The sequence below is a fragment of the Eriocheir sinensis genome, chromosome 22 (genome assembly GCF_024679095.1).
Source record: "Eriocheir sinensis breed Jianghai 21 chromosome 22, ASM2467909v1, whole genome shotgun sequence".
In the NCBI taxonomy this organism is placed as follows: domain Eukaryota; kingdom Metazoa; phylum Arthropoda; class Malacostraca; order Decapoda; family Varunidae; genus Eriocheir; species Eriocheir sinensis.
Genome location: NC_066530.1, coordinates 7947686 through 7974731, shown reverse-complemented (window position 1 = coordinate 7974731; position 27046 = coordinate 7947686). Strand labels below are relative to the sequence as shown.

Below are 27046 nucleotides of genomic sequence, written 5' to 3'. Positions count from 1 at the left end.
CTTTAAGATTAGTGAGAATGGCGTCATGTGTTTAAGGTCTTGTTGAAGGTTTTTTGTCGGTATTCTCAGACTCTTCCGCCTCTCACATAGACTATTTCCAAAGGCCGGAAAGGAGATAAATCGGTTCTCGTGAGTGTTTTTCATGTCGGTAGTACAGAAGCTTTGTCAAACTACCACCAGGGTCATACAACTACCCCTGGCAATGCCCTCAACTCCTACGAAAGCCTTGTCAGTTGTGTGTGTGTGTGTGTGTGTGTGTGGCGCCGAAAAATTTAAGGCTCGTTTTATAAGACATTTCGCCGCCCAAGAACACACATTTGACAAGGCTTTCCTAGGAATTGTGGGCATATCAAGGAGTAGTTTCTTGACACTGGTGGTAGTGTGACCCTTCTTCTGTACCATGAACCTGAAGAAACACTCATTAGAACCCGACTGACCCGCTCTTTGACCTTTAGAAATAGCTGATGTGAGAACCGAAAGTGTCTTATAATACCAACTAAGAAAATGGCTCTTAGTATTCATGTATTCCTTCCTTGCCTCTTCAGTGCACCGCATCCCACAGTCTTTATCGTGTGTATTTTCCTTAATCTCTTGTTGAAGGTCATTTCTATTCACATCCTCCTTACCCTTGTCTCTTAAAGTTTTTTGTCGTGTATATCTTCGTTTCGTTATGTTGTTACGGTATATGTTATGTGACATTATATTTTGTTGTTACGATACTTTGTTTGTTATGTAATGTTATGCTATGTTAGACGCCCATTTGTTATATTTAAAGCGCCTACCCTCCTGCAGGGTCCCCGGCCAGGACCCAGCAGAAGGAGTCGCCGGAGACGGTGATCAGCCCCGCAGAGAAGATCGGACCACAGGAGGAACTCTACACCACCGTCAGGCGGCCAGCACCCTCGCCGCCCCAACAGCAGCAGCAACAACAACAACAGCAACAGCAACAACAACAGGAGTCAAGTGAGTGACATAAAACATCTGAAGTTTGTACATATTAGCATTTAAGTAAGGTTGAAATTCATGACTAGTTTAAGGTGCGTCTTATTGTGCGATAAAGTGTTTTAGCTAACTTATTGGTTCCTGTTAGTCAAAGGATGGTCAGCTAATTTGGTGGATTAGCTTCCTTAATACATAGGTAATGCAAGTAAAAAAGGGAGAACTGCGTATGTGTGTTTGTTACATTCAATCATTATCAAAAGTTATTCCATACCGTCAGTTCAACATAGATCAACGTCCCTTATGGTTACTTGGTTGTTGATGTAGTAAAATTGACTTACAGCCTATTTGTGTTGGTTACGTTCAATCAAAAATGGATTACCAAAAGTTATTCCACATATCAGTGCTACATAGATCAGCTTCCTTTATTCAGCAACGTGAATAAAACAATATAAAAGTAAACTTTAAAATACCCTATGATCACAGTAACTAAACAATTGGGTCAGGGGGACATTGGGGAATATTGATTTGTGAAGTATAATTAATGACGTAATAATTAATGAATGTATAATTAATGACACATGTTTTTAGACCACTGAAAATGACATCCTGATGTCGAAACGTTTTGAAATAATAAATAGTTGTGATAGACCCGATATCCGCATACTGGAATCCTTACATATAAAATCACTTAGTCCCTCACTGAATAATACTATGTCTGCTGTTTCCCTAAATGTTGCTTAATATTCTCAGTCTTTTTTTTATTTCTAAACATTGTCATTAATTATTCTTCACAAATCAATATTCCCCAATGTCCCCCTGACCCAGTTGTTTAGTTTCTGTGATCATAGGGTATTTTAAAGTTTATTTTTATATTGTTTTATTCACGTTGCTGAAAATTGTTCGTTTTTAGACCACTGAAGATGACATCCTGATGTCGAAACGTTTTGAAATAATAGATAGCTTCCTTTATGGTTACTTAGTTGTTAATGTAAGGGAAAATTTGACTTTCTGCCGGTTTGTGTTGGGAACAGTAAATCAAAAATGGTTTAGCTAAAGTTGTTTGTATATCGTCAGTAAACCTGTATCAGCTTCCTTTATAGTTCCTGTTCGTCAAAAGGTGAAATTCCAGCTAACAGTAGACTACGTACTTCACTGACCACTGTTTGCAGGCGAGTACCACCGGGATGACTTGTACCACTACGCTGCGGCGACCTACAGGGTGACTGACGGCACCCCGCCCCCGCCGGCGCCCCCCTCGCCCCCCACACACGCCAACCGACCCAACTCCCGCGGACAGAAGGCGTTCACGGCCCTCGTGTACCAGGCACCTTCCCTGCACGACGTGGACTGCCCCAACCTGGTGAGGGGCCTCCTAGCTTTCCTAAAACTGTTTAAAATACTGGAACATAGAAAGATTTGTGTTACTGTCACTGTCCATCCGAACCACGGGTCGTTTAGACCAATGGCTTTCCATGGTCCCCCGAAACAATTTAACGAACGAAGATAGCTAACTGAACATATAAATACTTCTAACGAAACTGGTGGCAGCGGTGGGATCCTTTTGTGTTGCATTTCCCCACGTAGAGCAGAAACTGTTTAGTTCGCGTCTTTCGAAGTGGTTCTGGTTTGTCTACCATAGAAAATGTGATTTGAAGACTAACGTAAGAAAAAAATCGCACCACAAAAGAATTTGATCTGAATGGGAGACTGAAAGCCACGTAATGACCCGAGACGCGTGAAAAACTCCAAAAGGTCTTAAACATCGGATTACCCTTGGACTTGACCCTAGAGTGTCCGCCTGCCGTGTCTGGGCCCGGGGACGAATCCTGGTGGATTGTTGTGAAAAAAAAAAATCTCAAATGGATAATTTTTCATGTGCTTTGAGAAGTAAAAAAAAAAAAAAAACGTGTTCGTAATCTTATCACCACGCCTTTCCTGGGTGAGTGTCATCACCTTGGGCTTTTGAACCTGCATGTACGTAAATACGGTGATTAACGTAGCAGCTCTTCCCCGCAGGCTGACGGTGACGGGCGTGTGCCCTGGCCAGGGGCGTCGCCTCCCCAGGGGCCGCTTGGAACGAATGATTCCCAGAGCGAAGGCTACGGCAGCCTCATGAGTCCTCGAGGAGCCTCCCCGCCCGCCCCCGGACCCCCGCACCACCGCAGGCCCCCCAAGCACCCCAGGGCACCCAGGTGACGCCTCTTCTTCTTCTTGTGACCTTTGTTGCTCAGAATAGCTTCTTTAATTAAACTACACATAATGTTCACCCTCGTTAGCGGCCTTGATCCAGCGTGTTGGTGCTTTTGATTCACTGCCGCTGTGTTCCAGTTTTCCCGTGTCTTTACGCCACCCTCAAGCATGTACCGTACACAGCTGTCTTCTTTTCTGGCAGCAAAGAAAGTGACTGTTCAAACAGTTAACTAGAATGATAATGTTACTCGTGATCGTGAGCTAACGACAACAAAACAATGGTGATAATGTTACATGAAAAGGTGGGAACATGGGGACGATGAAACAAGTTATCTGCACGAGGACAGCCCTCCACGACTGACTTCAAATTGTCGCTGAGTTGTCTGATTTGTAACATATTGTCTTGTCTGATCTTCCTAACAAATGCCCAAGAAAACTTAAGATGAGATGGACAGGCTCAGAATCATGTTGTCTGAGAGAGAGAGAGAGAGAGAGAGAGAGAGAGAGAGAGAGAGAGAGAGAGAGAGAGAGAGAGAGAGAGAGAGAGAGAGAGAGAGAGAGAGAGATAGAGAGAGAGAGAGAGAGAGAGAGAGAGAGAGAGAGAGAGAGAGAGAGAGAGAGAGAGAGAGAGAGAGAGAGAGAGAGAGAGAGAGAGAGAGAGAGAGAGAGAGAGAGAGAGAGAGAGAGAGAGAGAGAGAGAGAGAGAGAGAGAGAGAGAGAGAGAGAGAGAGAGAGAGAGAGAGAGAGAGAGAGAGAGAGAGAGAGAGAGAGAGAGAGAGAGAGAGAGAGAGAGAGAGAGAGAGAGAGAGAGAGAACCATCATTCATTAGTAAGTCGCCATCACAATCATGGTAGAACTCGTACTGATAGACTCGTAAGTAACGCTGGAGTCTGTGGGGGAAGCTAAATGTTCATCTTGGCGTCAATACTGAAATGGGAGGCAGAGGGGCAGCCGTGGTGTGTGTGAGGGAAGGTGAAGGTTTATCATATATCTTAATACGTAGCTTGCCTGTGCTATATTTCTTAGTCTAACGCCGCTGCTTCTTTCTCTCTCTGCATGTCACACTCTCTTCCACGCCAACGCCACGCCCTCCGACTCACACTACGTCTACTTCTTGCCACGTCCACGCCACTCTGCACCCACCCCTTCATGCCCTCACCACGCCCACTTCTCCATGCCACGCCCACTGCTCCACGTCACGGCCATGCCCACGCCCTCGTCTCTGGACTCACTGCAGGACGTGTGTGCGGAACGTTCGCTTCCCGTGAGGCTGCTAAAGAGGGACCACTGAGGCAAGTGTTGGTATGCTGGACGCTGGTTTGAGGTTCCTCTCCTGACAAACGTTTCAGATTTTGACGCATAGCAGACGGCTGACAGCTTTTCTTTGTTACCCATTTAATAATCTCTTTTTTTTTTTTACACGCGTTTGAATTTTGTGTTTTCTGGAAGCGGTGTAAAGCCTCCAGTGTGTCCAGGCAGAATATCAGGACGCCTCTCCTTCTAAAATTGACCTCTTTTCTGAACTGACCTCTCTTCTGACTTATTCTTTTTGTCTCTTGATGGAGCAGCAATGACTAGGCTTCTTTGCTGATTGTTTGTTTGTTTGTTGCCCTTGAGCTGCCACCCTTGCTGTATAAAAATGTATTTCTGACCGTCCGTGTTTGGCTCACAGTAACATAAACTAAAGCCTTTGAATTCAACATAGGTAAGGGGAAGATTGCTTGAGTTGCACGATATCAACTTTAATGTGGCTGTTTTAGGAACGTAACTCTCGCGTAGAATGAATTACCTGAATATTTCCCACTTTCTCTTCTTAGGCGAGCACTGTCATTGTGTTTGAAGCTTTCTTGAGTGTTTTTTTTCCTTCTCCTTGATGATCTTTTAAGCTTCCCACACACAGCAGACCGTTCGTAAATGCTTTTCTCTGTCATCCACTTACATTTGTTATTTTCCGCATTGCCATTCATCTGTTTTTATTTTTTCCAGGTCATATTTTGAGTGAAGGTGTTTGGGATTTCTCATGACAAACTTTAATGCTTCCTTGCACAAGAGACAGTTCATTGATTTTCTCTATCTATTTATATTTGTTATTTAGCATTACCCTTCGTCTTTTCTTTTTTTTCTTCTCCAGGGCAAGTGTCGTGTGAAGGGGTTTGGGATTTCTCTTTCCAAACTTTAAGGCTTCCTCGCACATCAGACAGTCCATTTTTTTTTGTTATTCATTTATTTTTGTTAATCAACATTGCCTTTCATCTTTCTTTTTCTTTTTTTTTCTTTTTTAACGGATGTGTTGTGTGTTGGTGTTTGGGATTTCTTCTTCCAAACTTCAGTACTTCCTCACACAGCAGACAGTTTATTGAATTGTTCTCTTATCCATTTATGCTTCTTATTCAGCGTTGCCTTTCATCTTTTTTTTAACGGGTGTGCTCTGTGAGGGTGTTTGGGATTTCTCTATTCCAAACTTCAATACTTCCTCACACAGCAGACAGTCCAGTGATTTTCTCTTACCCATTTATATTCGTTGATCAGCATTGCCTTTCATCTTCCTTTATTTGTTTTTGTTTTCTTCAATGGATGTGTTGTGGGAAGGTGTTAGGGATTACTCTTTCCAAACTTTAATGCTTCCTCACTCAGCACATTTTTTTTTCGTTTCGCCAATGGCACTGGTAGGCTTTCTTGGTGGGGCCTGGTGGTCAGTTTCCAGCATATACGGCGCAGGCAAATATTTTAAAGTGACGCCATCTTGCTTGGCTCATGCTGTCACCCGAAGCTCATCTTTGATCCTATTTTAGACCGAATCTAGAGTCCGGGTTGATAGATGACTCGGCTATGACTGAAAAATTGTCGCAGCGGGCGGTACCACTTAGCCAGCCACCGCCTCTCCTCCCCGCATTGGTTTCGGTTACCTACTCAGTAGTTTTCAGTTTGTTTTATGTAGATTTTTCTTTACCATTTTTAGTTCTTTCTCTTCTAAAGGGAGCATCAACATGTTGGAAGCTGTTTGTGATTCCTCGCTTCATAAACTTAAGGCCTCCGCGCTTATCAAAGACTTAGGAACATCCTTCTAACCTATTTTGTTCATCGTTACCTTTTCTTCCTTTCCTCCTGGCATGTGACCAAAAGTATAATGACCACCTCAAATCCTTTAACAATTCCTCACTTCATAAACCTTTGGCCTCCATGAAAATTAGACACATAAAAGCATTTTCATCTGACCTATTATTCTGTTCACCATTACCTTTCCTTCTTTTTAACGTGTGACCAAGAGGATGTAATGACCACCTCAAATTCTTTCTCAATTTCTGTTCTCATAAACTTTTGGCCTCCATGCAAATCTGACCTATTTTGTTCATCGTTATATTGTTTCCCTTTCCTCTTTACGTGTGACCAAGAGGAGGTAATGGCCACCTCATATCCTTTAACAATTCCTTTCTTCATAAACCTTCGGCCTCCACGCTTATCAGACACTTATAAATATATCCTTCTGACCTAGTTTGTTCATCGTTACCTTTTTCTTTTCCCTTTCCTCTTGACGTGTGACCAAAAGTATGTAATGACCACCTCAGAGGCATTTACAGTTTGAAATGTTTTATTCAGGCAGTGACCATAATGAATCTGTATTTCTGTTTGTGAATTGTGATACTTGTTTTCTCGTCATTAATTCTCTACTTTCTTCTTTTCCCTTTAACGTGTAGTGCATTGCTTATCAATATGCTTTCTTGAGGATTACTACATTCCTAGTCTGTGATAATGTTTATTTAAGTTGTGAGATGTTTTTTTATTTTTTATTTATTCACGATCCAATCACTGATGAAAAATAATTACTAACATCTGCATCATCATACTTCTTTACCATGTGACGTATGGCCATGAGCATGTAGCCACTCTCAAATACTTACCAAAACGTTTTCTTGAGGGTTACTCCATTCCCAGTCTGTGATAATGTTTATATAAATGATGTCTTTTCCATAACTAGTTCTGCTTTCTTCCTTTCCGAGTGACGTTTGACTATGAGCATGTAGGGACTCTCAAATACTTGCCAATATGTTCTCTTGAGGGTTATGTCATTCCTAGTCTGTGATGATGTTTATATTTGCAAGTTTATTTTCCATTATCAGTTTTCTATGTTTATCCTTTCCATGTGGCATGTGGTCAAGAGCATGTATCGACGCTCATATACTTACCAATATGTTTTCATGATTGTTACGTCATTCCCAGTTTCTGATAATGTTTATATAAGTGATGCTTTTTTATCCTCAATCCAATCACTGATAACGATAAATGATTACTGTAACATATGCATCATAATACTGGTGGGAGACAGCAGTAGTCCTTGGCGTTAATGGTTCCTGGGGTGAGGTTGATCCAAGTAAGGCCCCGTTCACACTGTGCCGACTCTGGACTACGACAATCCAGCGACTCAGGGTACACGAGGTCTTGGGTGTGAAATGTTGATGTGAAAGGGTCGCACATAGTCGGAAAGAGGTCTAGAAACGATCGCCGAATGCTGAGTCAGCAAAGTGTGAAGGGAGCCAAAGTCGCTGGGTTGTTGGCACAGTGTGAACGGGGCCTAATTGTGAGGTTTTGGCCGTGTGTTGTCTTGCAGTTTGGTAAAGGCTCGACCAGAGACATAGCGTAGGAGAGCTTAGATAAATTTATCACAGATGCCATGTTTTTATTCTTGTTTTAAAGTGAAGGAAGCAGGTCAAGGGCAATTAAATGTCTGAGAGAAAAAGAAAAAGCCTGCTAATCACTGGCCCTATTAAAGAGATATGAGTGTTACCAATATCGAAGTAAGTCCCTTATTTAGATCTTGAGCGTTACCAGAAGAGCCGACCGCACAAAATTTGAATTGGTGCTGGCGGCGTCTAGGTACCATCATGATCTCAAAGTACCTAGAGCAACAACAAAAAAAACTTGTACCACCATCAATTTGAGTGTGTTGTTGTGAGAGCCGGAAGCGTCTGAGAGTAGGGGACTAGGGGAGTAACGGGATCCAGAATTGTATTGCACCGCGCAGTGAAAAAAATGTTCGCTGAAATGTTGACGCCCGCGATGAAAAAAACTTGTTCTGACGTGTTTTCTCCCCTCCTCTCAGCAGGCCTCAGCACGTTTGATCAGCGTGGTGTCTGGCTGGCGTGACCTGAGGCGCCACAACGACGATGACGAGGAAAATACAAGACAAGGATGACCACCACCGCCACAACTGCCATCACCACCACCGCCCTCTCCAGTCACAGCCACCACCACCGCTGCCCCTTCAACCACCACCACCACTAACCCATTCAACCACCACCACTGCTGTCCCCTCCACCCACCACCACTGCCACAACCACCACCATTGTTCCCTCGCTTCCACACCACCACCACTGCCCCCAACCACCGCCACCACCACCACCACCACTGCCCCCAACCACCGCCACCACCACCACCACCACCACTGCCCCCAACCACCGCCACCACCACCACCACCACTGTCCCACACCAAGTAACGTCACTACTGCCCCCTCCAACCACCACCACTGTCACCACCAATACCACCACCACATCACACGTCACTGTATCCATGTTCTGTTCAATGGAGTGTGGTGTTGTCCATGAAAACGCCCTTCTTAAGCCATAACCCACTCTTATGTATAATTCAGGACCCCCCCATCATTGTAAGCTTGAATATGACCACTCAGCACATCATTGTAAGCTTGAATATGACCACCTAACACATCATTGTAAGCTTGAATGTGACCACTCAACACATCATTGTAAGCTTGAATATGACCACCTAACACATCATTGTAAGCTTGAATGTGACCACTCAACACATCATTGTAAGCTTGAATATGACCACTCAACACATCATTGTAAGCTTGAATATGACCACCTAACACATCATTGTAAGCTTGAATATGTCCACTCAACATATCATTGTAAGCTTGAATATGACCACCTAACACATCATTGTAAGCTTGAATGTGACCACTCAACACATCATTGTAAGCTTGAATATGACCACTCAACACATCATTGTAAGCTTGAATATGTCCACTCAACACATCATTGTAAGCTTGAATATGACCACCTAACACATCATTGTAAGCTTGAATGTGACCACTCAACACATCATTGTAAGCTTGAATATGACCACTCAACACATCATTGTAAGCTTGAATATGACCCCCTCAACATCTCATTGTAAGCTTGAATATGACCACTCAACACATCACTGTAAGCTTGAATATGACCACCTAAAACATCATTGTAAGCTTGAATGTGACCACTCAACACATCATTGTAAGCTTGAATATGACCACTCAACACATCATTGTAAGCTTGAATATGACCACTCAACACATCATTGTAAGCTTGAATATGACCACTCAGCACATCATTGTAAGCTTGAATATGATCACTTGACATAGCGATTGTTCCAGTCATCTTGTTCCCTAAGCTTGTTGTATTTGACAGTTGTGTAAGCCCTGAAATGACCTCTTGATGTCATATGAAAGGAAAGCAAAGTTGACAGTAAGGTTAGTGGCCACAGCTTCTGAGTACAAGCAGATCCACCTCCTCTTTCTCCTCCTCCTATGAATTCACTCTTATTGTCTTACTACGTTGTTGTCCTCCTCCTCCTCCTCCTCCTCCTCCTTTTCTCTATTTCTTTCATAAGCCCGTATGCCTAAACATCTCGGCCCCTCTGTTCGTCTGTTTCAAAACCCTCTCGTGGAAGTTGCTGAGGTTTTCATGGACTGCTTTGTGATCTCTGTCATAGTTTTACACGGTTTCTGCATCTGGAGCGGAAAAAAAAAACATGGAAATCCCGCCAATCTTCTCTGTGTCCTTGGGAAATGGTCGCAACGGGAGCACGACACGTTTAAGAATATGGACCTTGGCATAGGAGAGTTTGGCAACCTTCATCACAAGCGCCATGTTGTCACCAAATGAGACGCGCGAAATTCAAATTGATGCTGATACAATAGTATTTGTTGTGCTCTAGTTTTTCTTATTCGAGATATCTTAGAGCACATAAAAAAAAGCTGTGTTAGAACTGTATGGCTATAAAGAGGAATGGAGCGACAGATTGGAGGAGGAAGACGGAGGAACAAGTACCTTCTGTGTTACGTTTGCTTGGCTTTATGAGGAAGCAGCGAAGTTGGTACCATTCACAAAAATACTTCTGGTGCAACGTTGTGAAAAAAGAACTCAGCAGTGAAAGAGAATTAGAAAGAACAAGTGGAAGAGTAGAAAACAAACAAAAGGACAGAAAAGGGAAATGCAAAAGAAAAGACCAAAGGAAGCCAGACTGAAGGAAACAAAGGAAAATAGAATCGAAAAGGAAAAGTCTGTGACGGCAAAGTGTAGGTATAGAAAAACAGAGCTCAGTGCAGAGTGAAGTATAGGAGTGTGACGAGGAACCAAGGAGGACCTAAGAGGCGATACAGAGTGGAACAGGTCAGAAAAAGAAGAAGAATACAAGATGAAGGGGACAGGGTGCGTGGTGGTGACTGTACTGTTATTTCCATCACGGTAAGAGTTTGTGAATGTGCTGTTCGATACCGTTCATACCTAAGGAAGTCATTTTTACTCCCTCAGTATCAGCCATTATCCTTCCACTGTGGGACGAGGCCTTGAACACCAATCCTGTTCGTGTACTCCATCCTGCTCCAGCTAAGGTTATTATCTCACTCCTCCGCCTGGTTGTTTATCTAATGTTAGTGTATTCCATCCTGCTCCAGCTAAGGTTATTATTCCACTCCTCCACCTGGTTGTTTATTTAATGTTAGTGTATTCCATCCTGCTCCAGCAAAGGTTCTAAACTCATCTCCTCATATAGTTCTTTGTGTAATGTTAGTGTACTCCATCCTGCTCCGGCAAAGGTTATGATTTCATTCTTCCGTTCGGTACTTTATGTGATGTTCGTGTACTTCAACCTGCTCCGGCAAAGGCTATAATTTCATGCCTTCCATCTGTCTGTCTCATGTTAGTGTACTCCATCCTGCTCCGGCAACGGTTTTATTTCACCCTTCCATCTCGTTCCCTTATTGCCCCACCCATGATATGACCAGTCCAAGCTCACTTCCTAATATTTTTCCCTTACCTCTCAGTGGAGGGTTGGCAATTCAAGCTTATCATCATCATCATCATCATCATCATCATCATCATGGACCATTATTAGATCATTACAGGCTTTCCCAACCTCTGCCACCTCTCTTTGCCTGATGTTCATTACTCCACTCCACTCCGAAGATCATACTTTCATCTCCACTCGGTTTTCTGTATGCTCGGACTAATCCTGCTGGGCTGCCACTGTTTCCTTGGTTGTAAACCCGTCATCAGTTCTATATGTGACAGGAGTGTCCAAGATCTATTTAGGTGGGAGTGTCGGCAATGTAACGCACCGGGGCAAGGAAGGGCCGTGTGCTGTATTCTGTGGCCCTCGGCGTCAGAGTGAACTTAGTGAAGGAGCCACGACTTTCTCCGCCGCACGTTGGCTCGGGTGGTCTTGTCCTTGGTCTTGTCTGAAGTTGTCTTGTCACCGAATTATTCGTGATCCTGTAAATAGGTGTGTTGTTTGCATCAACATTTGACTTTCATCTTTGTTAACGTACTTGCTTTGTGTGTAATGACCGGTGAAGTGTTGTGCATTTATTGCCATTCCTGATCTGGGCCAGCGTGTGCCGGCATAACGTGGTGAACCAGCGTGTGCCGGCATAACGGGGCCAGCGTGTGTGCCGGTAACGGCATAACGGGCCAGCGTGTGTGCCGGCATAACGGGGCCAGCGTGTGTGCCGGCATAACGGGGGCCAGCGTGTGCCGGCATAACGGGGCCAGCGTGTGCCGGCATAACGGGGCCAGCGTGTGTGCCGGCATAACGGGGCCAGCGTGTGTGCCGGCATAACGGGGCCAGCGTGTGTGCCGGCATAACGGTGCCGGCATAACGGGGCCAGCGTGTGTGCCGGCATAACGGGGCCAGCGTGTGTGCCGGCATAACGGGGCCAGCGTGTGTGCCGGCATAACGGGGCCAGCGTGTGTGCCGGCATAACGGGCCAGCGTGTGTGCCGGCATAACGGGGCCAGCGTGTGCCGGCATAACGGGGCCAGCGCCTGTGTCCCAGCAAAACGGGGCCAGCGTGTGTGCCGGCATAACGGGGCCAGCGTGTGTGCCGGCATAACGGGGCCAGCGTGTGTGCCGGCATAACGGGGCCAGCGTGTGTGCCGGCATAACGGGGCCAGCGGGTGTGGCGGCATAACGGGGCCAGCGGGTGTGTGCCGGCATAACGGGGCCAGCGCCTGCGTGCCGGCATAACGGGGCCAGCGTGTGTGCCGGCATAACTGGGCCAGCGTGTGTGCCGGCATAACGGGGCCAGCGCCTGTGTGCCGGCATAACGGGGCCAGCGTGTGTGCCGGCATAACGGGGCCAGCGCCTGTGTGCCGGCATAACGGGGCCAGCGTGTGTGCCGGCATAACGGGGCCAGCGCCTGTGTGCCGGCATAACGGGGCCAGCGTGTGTGCCGGCATAACGGGGCCAGCGTGTGTGCCGGCATAACGGGGCCAGCGTGTGTGCCGGCATAACGGGGCCAGCGTGTGTGCCGGCATAACTAGGCCAGCGTGTGTGCCGGCATAACGGGGCCAGTGCCTGCATGCCGGCATAACGGGGCCAGTGCCTGCATGCCGGCATAACGGGGCCAGCGTGTGTGCCGGCATAACGGGGCCAGCGTGTGTGCCGGCATAACGGGGCCAGTGCCTGCATGCCGGCATAACGGGGCCAGCGTGTGTGCCGGCATAACGGGGCCAGCGTGTGTGCCGGCATAACGGGGCCAGTGCCTGCGTGCCGGCATAACGGGGCCAGCGTGTGTGCCGGCATAACGGGGCCCGCGGGTGTGCCGGCATAACGGGGCCAGTGCCTGAATGCCGGCATAACGGGGCCAGCGTGTGTGCCGGCATAACGGGGCCAGCGTGTGTGCCGGCATAACGGGGCCAGTGCCTGCATGCCGGCATAACGGGGCCAGCGTGTGTGCCGGCATAACGGGGCCAGCGTGTGCCGGCATAACGTGGCCAGTGCCTGCGTGCCGGCATAACGGGGCCAGCGTGTGTGCCGGCATATCGGGGCCAGCGTGTGTGCCGGCATAACGGGGCCAGTGCCTGCGTGCCGGCATAACGGGGCCAGCGTTTGTGCCGGCATAACGGGACCAGTGCCTGCGTGCCGGCATAACGGGGCCAGCGTTTGTGCCGGCATAACGGGGCCAGTGCCTGCGTGCCGGCATAACGGGGCCAGCGTGTGTGCCGGCATAACGGGGCCAGTGCCTGCGTGCCGGCATAACGGGGCCAGCGTGTGTGCCGGCATAACGGGACCAGTGCCTGCGTGCCGGCATAACGGGGCCAGTGCCTGCGTGCCGGCATAACGGGGCCAGCGTGTGTGCCGGCATAACGGGACCAGTGCCTGCGTGCCGGCATAACGGGGCCAGCGTGTGTGCCGGCATAACGGGACCAGTGCCTGCGTGCCGGCATAACGGGGCCAGTGCCTGCGTGCCGGCATAACGGGCCAGCGTGTGTGCCGGCATAACGGGACCAGTGCCTGCGTGCCGGCATAACGGGCCAGCGTGTGTGCCGGCATAACGGGACCAGTGCCTGCGTGCCGGCATAACGGGCCAGTGCCTGCATGCCGGTATAACGGGGCCAGCGTGTGTGCCGGCATAACGGGACCAGTGCCTGCGTGCCGGCATAACGGGGCCAGTGCCTGCGTGCCGGCATAACGGGGCCAGTGCCTGCGTGCCGGCATAACGGGGCCAGTGCCTGTGTGCCGGCATAACGGGGCCAGTGCCTGTGTGCCGGCATAACGGGACCAGTGCCTGCGTGCCGGCATAACGGGGCCAGTGCCTGTGTGCCGGCATAACGGGGCCAGTGCCTGCGTGCCGGCATAACGGGGCCAGTGCCTGCGTGCCGGCATAACGGGGCCAGTGCCTGCGTGCCGGCATAACGGGGCCAGTGCCTGCGTGCCGGCATAACGGGGCCAGTGCCTGCGTGCCGGCATAACGGGGCCAGTGCCTGCGTGCCGGCATAACGGGGCCAGTGCCTGTGTGCCGGCATAACGGGGCCAGTGCCTGCGTGCCGGCATAACGGGGCCAGTGCCTGCGTGCCGGCATAACGGGGTCAGTGCCTGCGTGCCGGCATAACGGGGCCAGTGCCTGCGTGCCGGCTTTGAATCAGCTTCGGGCCGTCAACATGTCTTAATGTGTGCCGACTCTACGACCATCCGCAGGCCGTCGGCTGTCTCAATGTAACCTTCCAGAGTGTGATCGGTGTCATTAACTTGTGTGCAGACTTTCTTTAGAGAAGATATGTGATAAACTCTCTATTGAAGGAGAATTTTATTATAAAGATCATGTTCCACACTGTATTATATAGGTCACAATAAAAGTTTCTTCCGATGTTCTTCACAGTCACGTTTCTGCCCTGACGCACAGCCACACACGGTCACCAACAACGGGTTCACAGTCAGGTCCTCGGCCAGCCGTGCAGGTTGCCCCAGTGCAGCCGCAGGTCAGTATGTCGGTAGCGTCGTCTGAGCCGCCAGAACAACTCGCCGGACACCTCCTCCAGGTAGAGGTGCTGCAGGCGACCCACCAGCCGGCACAGCTCCTCCGCCGTGGGCTGCCACTCGTGGCCGTCCTTCACGTGCAGGTGCAGGGTTGTGGCGTGGCAGGCGAGAGTGTTCAGCAGGCAGGCCAGGCCGCGGCAGAGGCTGAGGGTGGCCAGGCCCGGTGCCGTGGCCACCACGCCCCCCACCAGTGCCAGCCACCGCGCCACGTGTCCCGCCTCGTCTCCGTCGCCTGGACCCTGCTCGTGAAGACTAACCTTCTGCAGAGCCGCGCACTGTGGCAGTGGCAGCCTGTCCTGGCCATCCAGCTGTGCCTCCATCATGTTCCTGCTCCACACCCTCACGCCGAGGCACGTCAGGTTGGGGCACGCCTGCAGGAGGATGTCAAATAGCATGGCCTCCAGCACCAGGCCGGGCGTCTGCCTCTACGGTGAGGGCGGCGAGACTGGCGCCGTGCACGCGGAGGCACGGCTGCAGCAGCGCCTTGGTTCGGCTGGTGGTGGTGTTCACGTTCACGTGCAGTTCTGACATGTGTTTCCAGTGCCCCGTGAGCTGCGCGAATCTGGCCCGGGCCTCGTCACACCCGTGTTCAGGCTCCACCAGGACGCAGTCTACGGTGACGGCCTGCACCTGGGGGCAGCACCGAGCCAGCTGCTCCAGACGCTCTTGGCGCAGAGTGTATACAGCGTCACGTCGTCGAAAAACACACTTCGGGTGGCCAAGACACCCTCGCGGGCCAACAGCGAAAAGAGAACTTCGCTCCCGTAGTACTGGTAGCCGTCCTCGATGTGAATGGTCTTCCAGGGGCTGCTGACGCTCCTCAGTTCCGGATAAAAGTTTAGTAAGAGCTTGTGGAACTTACTCGCCACGCGTATGCCACCGTACGCGAGATCAACGTCTTTCAGCTGGGGAAAAGTCTGCTGGATGTCCTGAAGACGCCCACTCTTATAAGCGCCAATCACCTTGCACGGCATCGCGCCGCTGAAGAAGGCGGCACAAAACGCCTTCATGGATATCACCTGCCACGGGAAGTTGTGCAGCAGGCGCAGCGTGTGCAGGTTCGGACACCACTTGGCGATGTCCAGCAGGATGTCGTCCGTGATGTTGATGTGCGAGATTTGCAGCGAGGCTAGGCGCGAGGCTCCCCGCAGCACGACGGCCAGGATGCTGGGGTACAGCCCGCCGTACACCCGCAACTGGGCCAGCTGGGTGACGGGCGCCAGGTGGGCTCCCAGCGCTCCCAGGCGAAGAGTATAACAGCCGCGGTCCTGGTCGCCGTAGTCCCGGTCCAGGAACGCGTCCCGCAGCAGCGCCAGCCTCAAGAGGAAGCGCGTCAGGTGCCGCGGGAAGTCTGAGTCGTGCTGCGGGTGTACCTCGGTGTGCACGTCTAGGGCGGCCTCAAGGCAGCGGCCTGGCCCCGCCTTGCTGCCCGGCACGTGCGTCCACCACCGCCGCAGCGCCGCCACCACGGCCTGGGAAACAAGGAGAGGGAGAGAGTCCCAGTGCCAGAATGGGAGGGTTCTCCACACGTGTAGTCATGGACCGCCCACATTCCTCTGTGGACATTTTCTCCGGACAGTTTCCTCCTCAGGAAATATTCCCCTGTAGATGTTCAATGTCCCGCATAACTGACAGCATTTATGGTAATTAACTGACGAGATTTGTTATTAAGTGAGGTTAGGTTACTATCGTGTTAGTTATTTAAAGCTTAAAGATAGGTAATGATAAGTAAGGGATGAGGAATGTTCAGAATAGGGAATGTTCTACAGTCTTACAGCCAGGCAGACGCTTGCACCATCCCGAGTGTTGGACGCCCCCTTTGACCCTTCGCCTGGATGTCGTTCCCTTCCGAAAGTTCAGCAGGCGTCGCCCCTCACCTTCACCTCCAGCATCACGCGATCCATGGCGTCCACTCGGCCATGCGGGGCGTCACCGTGTGGCGCTTCTTCGTCAAAGTTTGCGTCGTCGTCGTTGATATAATGCAACACAGAAACTCCGCCGTGCTCCTTGGGATGAGCAGCTCTGCCGGGACGCTGGCGAAGAGGCGGCTAATGTTGTGTTCGGTGGCCCTGACCAGCGGGACCACCACAGCCCGCGCGGCGACCTCCTTCAGGCCGAGAGGGTCCCGCCACGCCATGCCCGCCAGCCCCACGCGCCTGCCGGGGAGGGAAGAGTAGAGGCGACGACTCTGGCCGCCACTCGGCCACAGCGGCTGCCTGCCCACCAACGTTACTAGATTATCGTGCTTAGGACATATTATGTTCCGATTTCTGAGCCATAACTTTCAATACTTAACCCATAAGCATCAATAATTAACAGTTTTAACAATAACTGTTTGAATATTATTTGTGTCGGTACGAAAGTCTTGGGTCTGGAGGTGATAAATGAAATGTTTCTAGTCCGACTGTCTTGTAACGCTGTTGTCCGCCGTCTGCCTGTTACACACACACACACACACACACACACACACACACACACACACACACACAGCTTGCATGTTTATTTCAAAGCCCAAATAAGTGTTTCCCAATGAATCAACACCTGCTCATAAGCTTACTGAGTCAACCAAGACAAACTCCTGGATAACGTGTTTGACCTTGCTGCACGGCCAATATGTTTAATGTTTGACTCAGCGTACAAAGAAGCCTTCGCCAAGGTGTCGATTAAATCCATTGAATATCAGGCTGAGGAAGTGTAAAACGGGGACAGGACTTTCAACAACCTAAGATCTGTTCGCAGTGAGTAACCGGACACATTGCAGCACGGCAAAGCGATAACGAGGCACTACAACGATTGACTTTTTTGTGTGCTGCCTGTAGCGCCGTTAGGCTTTCTTGAGGGGCCTTATGGACGGCTCCAGCCTGGTAGTGGCGCAGGCAAATTTTATTTATAGTGGCTGCGATGATGTATGACTCTTGCTTGGACCATGCTGCCTCCTGGTGCTTCTCTTGACCGAAGTCGCTGAAGTTAGGTTGACTGAAGATCCGGACAGCATGTGAGTAGTCTTCCGCCACTCAGCGATGACGAAAAATCAGCGAGCTTCGTAGGGGACTCGAACCTAGTCCATGCTAGGTCCTCGGGCTCAGCACGTTCGCACGCTAACCACTCGGTCACCGCTTCCCCGATCACGCGGCAAGCTGAAAACACAGTAATAAGATGAAACAGTGCTCAGCTGTACCATTAATTATTTTGGTTGAAGAAAAGTAAATACTGAAGTGGACACGAAGGGCAGAATGGAGAAGCTGAAACAATGTCTAGTAGTGTTCATACAAAAGACACACAAAGTACACCAGAATAGTTCCAATACATATTTATTACATATTTATTAGGTGAACACGTGCCCATGAACCTGCAAGAAGAGTGATCAATTAACGACAGAAAGGTGTATGGTCTAAGGTAATTTTTCAGGCACAGGACAAAGACTGATGTTAAGATTACGAACTTGCGCCAGAGTTTTAAACATCGTATTAGTATTTATAAACATTTTTGTGGTTGGTTTGGCTTTTCAATTCCATTTTTGGGAAAGAGTTCGAGGTGTTGGGTTTTCACATACTTAAACAGCACGGTTTTAATTGACAGTCCGACTGACCTGATGGGCCTGCAGTCCGCCGCGCGTGCCCACACACTAATCAGTTTCGCCTTCCGTCTAACCTCAGTTGACACCCAGCCACTGCCAGCACTATGGCAGCATCTCTTCCTCCCCAACATCTTGAGACTGCTTTTCAGCCTAGCTGGGGTGCTGACATTCATGAAAAAAAGCGCCGAAGCAAATGGTGCAAACAATGGCTGGTACCTAGGGAAATAAATCATGATAGGCTGCTGCTCTCTCATTTCTGTCTGGATATTCACTACTTTTAACTTTCGAAGGCATGGGTATCCCCTGTAAATGTCTATGAATTCGCCACAAAATACTTTATCCTCTCGGGACACGGTAATTGCGACAGCGACAGCGCCCCTCTTATGTGGACACAACGACGGTTGGTGACTTGGTGTGGAGCTGACCCCCGGACTGCAGGCCGCCGCATACACCCTTAAACTGTCTTTCACCTTGCGAGAACTGACGGCCAGTTTTTTGACATGCGCTTCAGTTCATCCGATCGCCTTTCCGGCCTGCCTTCAGTTCAAAACACCCCCGTACACGCTCAAACTGGCATGACGAAACCAGTTCATGAACTGGTTTCGTCAGTCGGCCTGTTATCAGATAACTCTGTGCGTGTATGGGGGGCTTTAAGTCGACATATTACAAACTCGGACGTAAAATGTGATATAAAAACAAACCCAACTAACCATGCACGCCTTATGGTCTGTATGTAACAATACTGTGGCTAATCTGTCTTCTTTCACCCGTTTTTCAAGGCCTGGTTAGTTGGTTTTGTTGATTTTGTTTACATAATTCTTTACGGCTGAGTTTGTAACATGCCGCCTGGCTGTGGAAATCGTAAACTTTAACCGACGCCGTCCCAAAAATGGAAGTAAAGAGCCAAGTAGCTACAAGACTGTCGATATACTAATACGGCGTTTAAATAATCTGACGTAACACCGGAGAGACAAGGTGTGCAGCAGAGTATCACCTTCCCGGGATGCAGTTCACGACACCCCGGATGCACCCGCTTCCCAAGGGCCGCGAGGGAAAACAGGAGAGGTAAGACATCTAGCAGAGACTCTCCTCAACGGAATACAAATCACTGCTTATTGTCCCTTGCCTTCTGACGGTTTTGGCTCTCACAGCAACTGTTTCCAAAGGCTAAAAAAGATCAGCCGGGTTCTAACGATTTTTGCCCATTCACGATCCAGAAGCCTTGTTAAATCATTACTAGGCTCACAAAACTACGCGTGGAAATACCCAGAACCTCTACGAAATCCTTATCAAATGTGTGTGTGTGTGTGTGTGTGTGTGTGTGTGTGTGTGTGTGTGTGTGTGTGTGTGAGCCCCTAAAATAAAAATTTAAAGCCTAAATGTTCGGGAGGTGTGGTTAATAACAGGCAAGTATGTGAAAAGACTGCCCATCCAAGACAATAGTAGCCTGAACAGAAAAATAAATTCTTGAATGTTGGGACAAAGGTCACTCATTCATCGTTGCAAACCTTTTCTTCTGAATCCAAGAGTATGAGTGAGCCTCTGATAACACACTCATCTCGGGGATGCAACTTGGGTTAGCATGGGCACACGGGGAGGTTAGTTAGGTTACCTTTCAAGGGTGGACAACATTATTTGGCGGCGTTTATGTTTACCGAGGAATTTCATTCAGAAGTAAATACAGAGTTTCAGTGGGACTGTATCACAGATTGGCAGACTCGCATTAATTTCGATTTTTTTCTTATTTTATTCTTTTACTTAGCTTCAACCCCCCTTCCCCCCGGGGCGGCACAACACGCAGTATGCATCAGTTAAGGGTTGCAGCAGCCTAATAGAACGTATACCGGAAGATACTGAACAAGCAGAGGTTTGACTCGTTCTTTTGAGCGAACCAATCTTGGAAAAGGGGAATGACATTCTGACAAGTGGTGAAAAGGTGCACTGGGCAAGGAGGGCTGGATAATGGACGCATTAAACGCAGTGCACCCTTCAGGCGCAAACGCGAACTAGTTCTCGGAGTTTTGGGAATAAAGCTCAATAATACAGAACACAAATACCTCAGCTGATGTATTAGAGAAAACACGAGATCCCAGATCATTGTGGGTGTAGAGTTGTTTTCCGTTGGCGATTAGTGTATTCCAGGCCGACAGAGAGAGACAGGTCAGCTCACCTGGGCTCTATTTTGGCTCCGGTTGGCGCAGGGGCGGCGGGACCGTGGCGTGACGTCAAGCTCAGGAGGGGGTGGTGGCTTGCCGTGTCAATTGGGGTCAGTCTAGGTGTGTGCACTGTGAAGTGAAGCGGTCACACGAGCCAGCACTCCGTTTTCTATCGGCGTGGGAAAACTCTTTCGTTTTCCCTGGTTTTCATTTCTCACGTGAAGGATGCCTAGTTGTACGTGTGCAGTGTTTGATTGATTGTGATTGATCTCCCAGGGGGGAAACGGGCCTTCGTCAATAATTGACGGCCCGTAACAGTGTTTGATTGCCACTCGATTTATATAAAAGGTGGAGAGAGAGAGAGAGAGAGAGAGAGAGAGAGAGAGAGAGAGAGAGAGAGAGAGAGAGAGAGAGAGAGAGAGAGAGAGAGAGAGAGAGAGAGAGAGAGAGAGAGAGAGAGACTTAGTATCATCCCTATCATCACCACCACCATCACCACCAGTATCAACACCACGATTGTTACCACTTTCCTGCCGTCATCACCACCACCATCACCACCATATTGCCTGACTCACCACCACCACCACCACCATCCCGCTGCAGCTGCGTTCATCTTTTCTTATTGACGTTTATTATTATTTTTTTTTACGTTGAAGTATGAAGTTAAATATTTTTGCAGACGATTTTTTTTGTGTGTGTTCGTTTTTCTTTGGCTGTTGAGTGTTTCGTGTTTGGTCATGAAAGCAACACACACACACACACACGCACACGCAGAGACAGCAACAACAATAACAACAACAACAACGCCCTCCTCCTCCTCTTCCTTATCCTTCTCCTCCTCTTCTCACCCTGATAGTGAGGTCAGGCCGCAGGTGTACAGTACTGCGCAAGATGTCAGGTCACCAGACCCACAGGTGAGGGGTACTGTGGTAGCAGTGAGGTCAACAGCCACGCAGGTGGTTGGTGAGGTAGGGGTAATTGAGGATAGTCAGGTCTGACGCGTTATTCCAGTGACACAACAGTTGATAGATGGCGCACACTCGACGAATAAATTAAACATCTTTTATGTAAATGCCCGTAGCATCATTCAGTAGCGTAGCCATTTGATAATACATACAATTACTGAAAAACACGACTTCATTTTTATCACGGAAACATGACTGAATATGCGCGATAAACATCACTTAGGTGAAGTAGCTATAAATGGTTACAATGCGTTTGCTGAGTGTCGTCTACACAAAAAAGGAGGAGGTGTAATAATATATGCGAAAAATAATTTAGAAGTCATTCAGCTAAACATAGCCGAAACAGAGGCTTATGATTCATTGTATGTACAAGCAACGATCAATAATGAAAAGTATGTTCTGGGCGTAATTTACCGACCTCCTAAATCAAATGAAGACATTGATGGAAACCTCTACGCAGAGATAAACAGAGTTATCAGAAATAAAAATGCAACAATATGCGGTGACTTCAATAACCCCTCCGTTAACTGGAATGCACTTTCTGGCGACAGAGAAGGCGAGAGATTAATTAACTTTGCACAAAATTCATTTCTTAATCAAACTGTTACCATGCCGACACGCGGAAACAATATTCTTGATTTAATCTTCGCAACCGATAGTCATCTCATAACTGCCTGTGAGGTAGGCGAGCCATTTGCAAGCAGCGACCACAACATGATAAGATGTACTTTGAATATTGAAACAAAAGCACGAGCAAACTCACTCTTTATACCTAATTATAGTAAAGCAAATTTTATGGCTTCAGTAAATTGGAATCATTTGCTCAACAACGTCAGCGTTCAAGAAATATATAATCGTTTTACTGCACAAATCACAAGGAGTGTAAATAAATTAATTCCACTCAAGCCACGAAGGACTGATAATCAAAAACCGTTGTGGATGAATAATTACCTACAAAAAATCATCGTCGAAAGAAGAAAACTGTATAAGAAATATAAACTGTCACATAATTCACAGGATCATACTAATTACATCAATGTTAAGAGAGAGTGCGAAAAGAAAATCAGAAAACAGGAACGTGAATAAGAGATGAAAATAACACTCGATGCTAAGAAAAATCCCAGGTTATTTTTTAGTTACATAAGAAACAAAACAAAAACTGTTAAAAGTAATATCGGCCCACTACTATTAAGTGGCAATACGATTAGGGATGATAAAAGCATGGCGTCGGTCGTAAATTCAACCTTTAGTAGCGTATTTACAAAAGAAAACATGACATCGATTCCAGCCCCGAAGAAAAATTTTCAAGGCCCTGAAGAACATAAGCTTGCATTGACCGAAATTGATATCAGCGAAGTGCGTGCGTACCTGCAGAGAAGAGATCCAAATAAATCTCCGGGCCCCGATAATTTATCTCCTCGCGTGTTAAGAGAATGTAGTCAACAGCTAGAATTACCCATAACATTAATATTCAACAAGTCATTAGCACAGGCCAGTGTGCCAGGCCAGGCCAGGCCAGTAATCTCTCGAGTGGAAAAAGGCCAATATTACCCCGATCTTTTAAAAAGGAGATAAAAAAAAAGCCAGTAATTATCGTCCCATCAGCCTTACGTCTGTCCTAATTAAACTATTCGAAAAAATAATCAGGGATAAAATGATCACTTTCCTTGAAACAAATGATTTGATAACTGATAGTCAGCATGAATTTCGTAGTAATCGGTCTTGCCTTACCAAGCTATTAACCTTTTTCAACGACGTTTGTACATGTTGGGACGCCCGAAGCCCATATAACGTAATTTACCTAGATTTTCAGAAAGCGTTTGATAAAGTTCCTCACGTTAGGCTTATTTCTAAACTGCGTTCCCACGGTATTAACGACCATCTATGTGCATGGATTCATGACTGGCTCACCGACAGAGAACAACGTGTTGTTCTTAATGGTGAAGCATCGGACTGGCAACCCGTCACCAGTGGCATGCCCTAAGGTTCGGTCCTGGGGCCAACACTATTCATAATTTACGTGAACGACTTAGAAACTGATATCCTATCAAAAGTAGCCAAATTCGCCGACGACACCAAATTAGGAGGTACGGTAATGAACAGTCAAAATTGTGAGAATATTCAATCAGACTTAATAAGACTTGCCGACTGGAGCGAAAAATGGCAAATGAGTTTTAATGTAGATAAATGTAAAGTAATGCACATAGGTGAAAAAATCCTAACTTTAAATATCAGATTCAAGGACATGAGCTCAGCGAAGTAAAACAAGAAAAGATCTAGGTGTCATTATCAGTAACACTCTTAAAACGAGTGATCAATGTTCTGCAGCGAGTAAAAAAGCCAATATAATGCTATAGGATTAATCTCAAGAAACTTTGATTATAAATCACCCGAACTTTTGAAGAGATTATATTTAGTATTTGTAAGACCACACCTAGAATACGCCGTTCAGTTCTGGTCACCGAATTATATCAAAGATCAAGTTTTGCTAGAAAAGATACAGCAACCAAACAAATTCCAGCGCTCCGAAACTTGCCATATGACGAGCGTTAAAGCGTTTAAATATGTTTTCCCTAAAAAAGCGAAGGATAAGAGGGGACTTAATTGAAGTGTTCAAAATCCTTAATGGATTCGACAACATTAACCCAGATAGTCTATTTCAGAGAGACATCAACACAATAACACGCAGCAACGGTATGAAGTTAAAGGGAAAACGATGTAACACATTGGTGCGCAGAAGTTTTTTCAATAATAGAGTCGTCGATCACTGAAATAGACTCCCATCGTCAGTAGTTAGCGCACAGAGTATTAATAGCTTCAAGTCTTCATTGGTTAAGTACTTCAGGGATATAAGATTATATTGACCCTTCTTCGCATGTTTTCAGACAGATTGCAGCAAGACCTCAACCTAAATCCATATTATTCTCCCCCACAACCTAGATTGCAATTAGCGTAAGTTAACAATAGAGTAAAGCAACAGTTAATGTCCGCATGACAGGTGGAGTGAGGTGTGGGTGCAGTAAGGTGACAAGGTACTGGTGCGTGCATAGTACCGCCGGTATAACGAGGATCAAGCCTCCACCTGTGCCCCTGAAACTACACCTCACCCATCGTGAGTATTAGGGGGGATTCTGGGGCTGCCCTGTGTTGGCCACTCGGCCTCTTCCAGTCTCCCTGTGTTTCTATGTTTTTATGTAATGAAGTCATTTTCCCCCACAGCTTAGGTTACCAGTAGTGTAAGTTAAGGATAGTAATTTCCTCTTATTTCTCTCTTTACTGTAAAATTTCCATGTCCCTTTCTTCCTTAAAGGTACATGGTGTTCTCTTCTAACTATTTCCTGCCGGCACGTTGCCGGAGGGAGAGGTGGGTGGGGAGGAGCCTTCATTTATTCTGTCCTGTCCTACCACACGTAGATTAATAGTAGTAGCGGTAGTAAACAGACATCCTCCCCATAGACCGATAGGTCTTCTGGTGTCTGTTCTTCCTATGTATTCCTATGTATTCCTCGCCCTTATTCTCAACAACAACAACAACAACAATAACAACAAACTAATCTTTCACTACCGCACAATTTCAGTCTCGGTTCAGAAGAATTATTCGAACTCACTTTCATTCTTCTCTTCCATTTTCGAACACAATTAAAGCGATGCGAACCTAGGACACGAGCCACTGAATCCCTTCTTCCCTTCACTGCCTTCACTCCTTCAGCCAACGTGGTGGTGGCAACACGTGACCTGCCTGAGCTGACCATTGTGGTGTGTTACTGAAGGTGAGCTGAAGTTTGGTGCTGTGTTGCCGTATTTTTAAACATTTCGTGTCCAAAAAACACATGTATTTTAATGCCAGAAGGTTAAGTATGAAATGTACACAGGATCTCAAAAGTAGGTATAAGTATTTAAGTATGGAATGTACATTATGACAAGGCTTTGGGAGCTTTGGGCGTTTCCAGAGGTAGTTTTATGACCCTGGTGGCAGATTAACCCTTCCTCTGTACCATGAACCTAAAATACCACTCTTGAGCACCCGACTGATCTACTTTTGGCCTTTGGAGATATATATGTGAGGCGGAAGCGTCTGAGAAAACCGGATAGTGTTGTGTTGTATTGCTTGGCGTTTGTGTCTCGGGGAAAGGAATATTTGGCAACGTGATATATGGTATGTGACGAAGATGAGCAATAACCGCGTAGCTATAACCGGTATGCCCTCAACTTTACCTTTCATTAATGTGTGTTCGTCAATTTGTTCAGTTCAGTTGGTAATAAAATATCGGTTAAAACTCGTTTTAGTACCGTGCCAGTATCTCATTACCTACCTAATGAAACATCAGTAGCTCTTCATATATCTTTTCTACAAACCTTCAACAGTCATGGAAACGCTTTGAAAATCCAATTCAAGGACTTTTTTTTTACTCATGAAAATAGGGAATAATGTTTACGAAAGCGCGTCGCCTCCTTTGGCGACGGCCGCGGCGACGCTGCAGCCGGTGTTGCGAGAAATACCTCCTCGCTGAAATAAGTCACATATACATGTGGGGGGTTAGAAAGGGGGGTCGATGGGGGCGTAGCCCCCCCCCGTTAGTAGGTCGTAAAGTTCGGTTGGAGTAGTTTAAATATGCTCCCCGACCTTAAACCCTCTGCGAGCTATTTTGCGGCTGCGGCGGCTGCAGCGTCGCCGCGGCCGCCGCCAGAGGAGGCGACGCGCTTTCGTCAATATTATCCCCTATTTTCATAAGTAAAAAAGAAAAGTCCTTGAATCGGATTTTCAAAGCGTTTCCATGACTGTTGAAGGTTTGTAGAAAAGATATATGAAGAGATAGTGATGTTTCATAAAGCAGATTATGAGATACTGGCACGGTACTAAAACGAATCATTACCAAAATATCTAACGGGAAAATATGGAGCTACTACACGACACTTGAGTTGTTTGTTTTGTTATCAGCGGTTTGTTCCATTTCCCACATGCCCACTGAATGGGACGGTGTGCGCAAACTGGCGAACATAATTATAGTCCCAGGGAAAGATAGATAAGAACATATGGCACGCTTTGACGGATGTTGAGAAGATTGACCGTTGTGTAATGGATTCCCCTTTGCTCTCATCCCCTTTCGGCGCCCCGTTACATAATGGATTGCCCTTCACTCTCGTCCCCAGCTGGTGTAGTTTTTAAACCTTTCGGAGTGCAAGCACATACATTTAACAAGGCTTTCGTAGGATTGGATTGCATTTCTATGGGTACTTTTATGGCCCTGGTAGTAGTTTGACTCCTTCTGTACCGTGAACCTAAATAAACACTCATTAGAATCTGACTGATCTACTTTTTGGCCTTTGGAAATAGTTAATGTGAGGCTGAAGCGCCTGAGGATACCCAAGCACATACATTTGACAAGGCTTTCGTAGGGTTGGAGGGCATTTCCATGGGTACTTTTATGACCCTGGTGGTAGTTTGATTTTTTTTCTGTACTATGAACCTAAAGAAACACTCATTAGAACATGACTGATAAACTTTTTTACATTTGTAAATAGTTGACGTCTCCGCCTCACGAAAGCCTTTCGAAACAGATGTACCGAGGCTTCGAGGAGTTTCATAATGACTGTTACCGCCATCACCCCCTCGAGGAATACGA

General features: G+C 47.4%; 2 protein-coding genes and 1 long non-coding RNA gene across 4 annotated transcripts in view; 2 read left to right on the top strand and 1 right to left on the bottom strand.

Annotated features, from left to right (window-relative positions):
* The first annotated feature begins 504 nt into the window (after nucleotides 1–504).
* Nucleotides 505–9010, top strand: LOC127002286 (rho GTPase-activating protein 17-like). Its single transcript, XM_050868098.1, has 6 exons — nucleotides 505–514; nucleotides 793–963; nucleotides 2112–2302; nucleotides 2959–3134; nucleotides 4370–4424; nucleotides 8234–9010. The coding sequence occupies exons 1-5, from the start codon at nucleotides 505–507 to the stop codon at nucleotides 4398–4400; spliced, it is 579 nt and encodes a 192-aa protein (XP_050724055.1). The 3' UTR covers nucleotides 4401–4424; nucleotides 8234–9010.
* Nucleotides 9011–13897: 4887 nt separating this feature from the next.
* LOC127002285 (uncharacterized) lies at nucleotides 13898–16522 on the bottom strand. Its single transcript, XM_050868096.1, has 3 exons — nucleotides 16500–16522; nucleotides 15340–16245; nucleotides 13898–15147 (listed from the first exon to the last, which is right to left on the bottom strand). The coding sequence occupies exons 1-3, from the start codon at nucleotides 16520–16522 to the stop codon at nucleotides 14622–14624; spliced, it is 1455 nt and encodes a 484-aa protein (XP_050724053.1). The 3' UTR covers nucleotides 13898–14621.
* An 8387-nt stretch (nucleotides 16523–24909) lies between these two features.
* LOC127001985 (uncharacterized) overlaps nucleotides 24910–27046 on the top strand; it is a 16717-nt gene continuing 14580 nt past the window's right edge. For both annotated transcript variants that reach the window (XR_007755622.1, XR_007755623.1), the window contains exon 1: nucleotides 24910–25192. This is a non-coding gene — a long non-coding RNA (uncharacterized LOC127001985). The remainder of the gene's footprint in view (nucleotides 25193–27046) is intronic.